The sequence below is a fragment of the Chrysochloris asiatica genome, unplaced genomic scaffold (assembly GCF_000296735.1).
Source record: "Chrysochloris asiatica unplaced genomic scaffold, ChrAsi1.0 scaffold00272, whole genome shotgun sequence".
NCBI classification, from domain to species: domain Eukaryota; kingdom Metazoa; phylum Chordata; class Mammalia; order Afrosoricida; family Chrysochloridae; genus Chrysochloris; species Chrysochloris asiatica.
Window position 1 is genome coordinate 362,141 of NW_006408790.1, and position 4,188 is coordinate 366,328.

Sequence of the window (4,188 nt, forward strand, 5' to 3'; positions counted from 1 at the left end):
CCCCCTGGTGTAACAGAGGAGAACTGCCCCACAGGGTTTCCTAGGCTGTCATCTATTGTGTCACTATATGCTCATATTGAGTCGGAACCAACTCCACGGCACATTCAACAACAACAACAACTGTAATATATCATCCACTCACTGTGCCCCCTGGTGTGACAGAGGAGAACTGCCCCACAGGGTTTCCTAGGCTGTCATCTGTACTAGAGCAAATTGCCAGCTTTGTCTTCTGATGAGCCCCAGGGTGGGTTCAAACAACTGACTTTTCTTAACAGCTGAGCACTTAACGGTTGCACCACCAGGATCCTTGGCTTTGCCTACAGGCAGCCTTTTAAGTGAAATCGAATTGCATCTGCAGTCCTATTCAGTGGCATTGACAATTTCCCTGATACGCTCCAGCTCGGTAAAAGGGATGTACTGTGCGCAGTGTGTTGTATTCACAGGGGTCCTTTTGTTCTGGTCTTCGTTTAGCTTACGTACTGGACGGCGTCGACCTTCGTGGCTACTTTGCTTACTCGTTGAGTGATCGCACGGCTCCAGGCTTCGGTTTCTATCGTTCTGTTGCGGATCAACTGGAGCCCAAACTATCCGTGAGTCATTACAGGAAGATCATTGACAACAACGGGTTCCCGGGCCCCGAGAGTCTGCGGAGGTTTTGTCCAGAAGAATCGGCCGTGTGCACGGAGTGTGGCTTCTTTGAAACGCGTAAGACTCTCCTGGCATTCTTAGCGTTTCTGCTCCTTGCATTTGTGATTTCTCTGTCCCTTATTTTTTACTACTCTAAGAAAAGTCGAAGGAGGTACAAATAATGCAGACTGTCTTCCGATTTGATTTTGAAATAATTATGCACACACCCCCTGGGTGCCGTTTGCACTTGTCAATCTTGTGACAACCTTTTGTTGTTGTTGCTAAATGCCGAGTCACTTCTGATTTACAGCGAGGAGCGGCTAGCGAGTTTGAACCGCCGACCTTGTGGTTAGCAATCCAATGCTTATCCTACAGGACCGTACTGGATTCCTTTTGACAATGTAGCTGTCCTTTATCTGACCTTGAGAAAACTTGTGTGTGGCACACGACAGAGGGTTAGAAATGACCGTTCTGTTGGTGCTGTTGTTAGTGGTAATGTGTTGATTTCTACACGTAGCAATGTCACGTGACAGAATGGACTGTCCTGGGGGTTTTGCTAAGCTACTCATCTTCATGGGAGCAGACCACCAGCTCTTTCTTTCATGGAACCGTCAGCCTTTCAGTTAGCAGCCCAACGTTTAATCATAGGTGATTATCAAATATTGAATCAAGTGAATGAGAACTGGATTTGTTCTCTTTCAAACTACAGTGATACCAAACCCTGCACCATTGAGTTGATTCTGACTCAAAGTCATCTTGTACATGGTTTCCAAGACTGGAAGTCTTTACAAAACAGACAGCTTCAACTTTCTCCCAAGGAACGGCTGGTGGGTTTGAACCGCTGCTCTTGTGGTCAGCAGTCCAACATCCACCCTTCTGTGCCAGTTCCTTCAGATAATGAAAAAACTGACAACCACCATCACTTCCGAACACATTTCACTAGAGACATGTAAAACAGAAGTCATGGTACTGCTAAGCTCTTCCAGGATTTCAATGACAAACTTAACAAATATTTTATGTGCACCTGTTTCTACGTGTAATCTTTTCCTTGCAGGAGCCACTGGAAGTGCTAGAATAAAAAGTTAACTCCAAATAACCACCTCCCGCAAAGATTTAGAGCTCCGGAAATCCTATACAGGGGGCGATGAGTCAGAACCGACTCTAAGGCACTTCACAACAACTGTGTGGTGATTCCTAACAGCTTTCCCACGAGTGAGGAGATGCGGATATTGAAGAGATGACAAAAGTTGACATGCTTCATTAAAAGCCAGTGTTTCTATGAAATACTGTTACTGCTAACACACACAGCTGGTTTATGGCACACTTAGCAGGGAAAATTGGAGGATCTCATGTTTTATGTAATTTTGTTGTTGGTAAGTGCTGTCGAGTCGGTTCCAACCCATAGCGACCCTGTATAGGGTTTCCGAGGCTGTAAATCTTTACGGGAGCAGAAAGCCTCATCTTTCTCCCATGGAGCGGCTGGTAGTTTCGAACTGGCTGACTTTAAGGTTCACAGCCTGATTCATAACCACTATGCTACTAGAGCTCCTTTGGAGGAGGCTTAATTAGCATCCACAAACCACACCCACTGTCATGAAGTTGGTTCTGGCTCGTTAGCGACTCCTACAGGATCAAAGAGCACCTGCTTCCCAGGGTTTCTTACGCTGCAAATCTTTACGGAAGCAGACTGCCTCATCTCTCTCCTGAGATATGGCTGCTGGGTTCGATCACCTGAACCTGGGGTAACCCACTGTGCCCCTGGTGGTAGAGAGCACAGCTAAGCTTCTCAGGGTTTCTTGGTTGTAGCCCCTGGCGGCGCAGTGTTTAAGCACTCGGCTATGAACAGAAAGCTCAGGGGTTCAGATCCTCTCAGAAGCTCTATGGGAGGAAGCCCTGGAGACCTGCTTCTGTTAAGATGACTAGAAAGCCCTACAGGGCAGTTTTGCTCTGTCAAATGGGGTCACTGTGAATTGGAATCGACTTGACGGTGCCTAACAACAACAACAACAACAACAGCCGCAGCAACTTGTATGGAAGCCGATTGCTAGGCTTGTCTTCCATGGCGATGCTGCGTGGTTTGAACCACCAGCCGGTTTTGCTTGGGTCCTCAAGGAGGAGACTTTACCAGCGTCTGCAAAACAATCAACTAGGGTCTGGAGATGCTGGGCTCCTGGGAGGCATAAACCTCAAGAAATGCTCCCTGTCACCGCCGCCGTTCTGGGAGGGCCAGCCAGGGGTGGGGGTGGGGGATGGTGGCAGGTGCTCACCGTGAGCACTGTGATGACCTGTTGGGTTCGAAATCCCTTTATTTTGGAGCTGACTTGGGACAGACGCAACTTCCCTTAAGCGGATAAGAACAAAACAACAACATGTCTACTTCCTAGTCTTTACAATGTGACATTTCTTTTCATTTATAGTTTGTAAAACCCCTGATAGATTCCCAAAGCATCTATTACGTTGAGGCTGGAAGACGGGTTTGGTGGTTCCCAAGACATGTTTGGGTCCTCAAGGAGGAGAAAAACGGCTGGTGGTTCAAACCACCCAGCTCCTTCTGTGGAACTATCTTGGAGCTCGAATGGTTTTGAAGGTGAACATCAGAACATACTACTAAAGGGCTAATTTGGTTCTACCCTTTAAACCTACCCACTATGCTGAGTCGATCATGACTCCAAACACCCCTGTCGGATGGAGCAGATCCGCTCCTCAGGGGTTCTGACACTGTACATCTTCACAGGAGCACACAAACTCCTTATTCTCCCACAGAGCAGCTGCTGAGTTCGAACCTCCAACTTTGTGGTTAGGAGCCGAATGCTTATCCCCCAGTGTGCCACCGGGGCTTTTTAACAGCCTATACCTAAATCCCGCTGATTCGGAGGTAAGGAAGTGACTTCATTTCATTGGCGTATCAGAGGGTCTGAAAGCTTCTTTTATAGATAAATCGGCATCTCATAAGAACTAACGCGGAGTAAAGGCACAACATCAAACAGGGCGGACATTCTCTGGCATCTGGAGAGGTAGTATGGTTTGGGGTTTGACAAAGAAGTAAGCTTTTCAGTGGAATTCTCTTAAAAATTAAAGTTCTGACTTAAATCAGGAACTAGAAAAACAATAGTTTCTCTATGTATATATTTTTCTGATTATAGAGTAATATATGTTCACTGTAAAAATATTTAAAATGCAGAAATTCTATATAAAGAAAAGTAAAAATGATCTGTCATCTCACAACATGGAGGTAGCCCATATGAGTTCTATGTATTTTCTAACATATTCTATGAACCGAGAATCAGAGCGTATTTTATAGAATTATGTATTTTCTGTGATTAATGTTTACTGTGAACATTCCTGTTGTCAGTTTTAATAGTTGTATTGTATTCCTCTCTATGAATTTATCACACTTACTTAATTATACCCTTCTGTTGTAATTTCTTATTGTCAATAACTGCTCGATAATGAATTTTTAAAAATATATTTTCTTCCTACAATATTCAGTATATGCTTTGATTTATTTAAGTGTAAACCAAAATGCAAACATTCTTGTCAAGTCAGTTCTGACTCTTATCA

General features: G+C 44.9%; 1 protein-coding gene across 1 annotated transcript in view; it reads left to right on the forward strand.

The window, feature by feature from the left end:
- KL (klotho) overlaps window positions 1-809 on the forward strand; it is a 46,803-nt gene extending 45,994 nt beyond the window's left edge. The window contains exon 5 of the mRNA XM_006874364.1: window positions 472-809. Within this exon, the coding sequence (XP_006874426.1) occupies window positions 472-809 (338 nt within the window). The remainder of the gene's footprint in view (window positions 1-471) is intronic.
- Window positions 810-4,188: the final 3,379 nt, after the last annotated feature.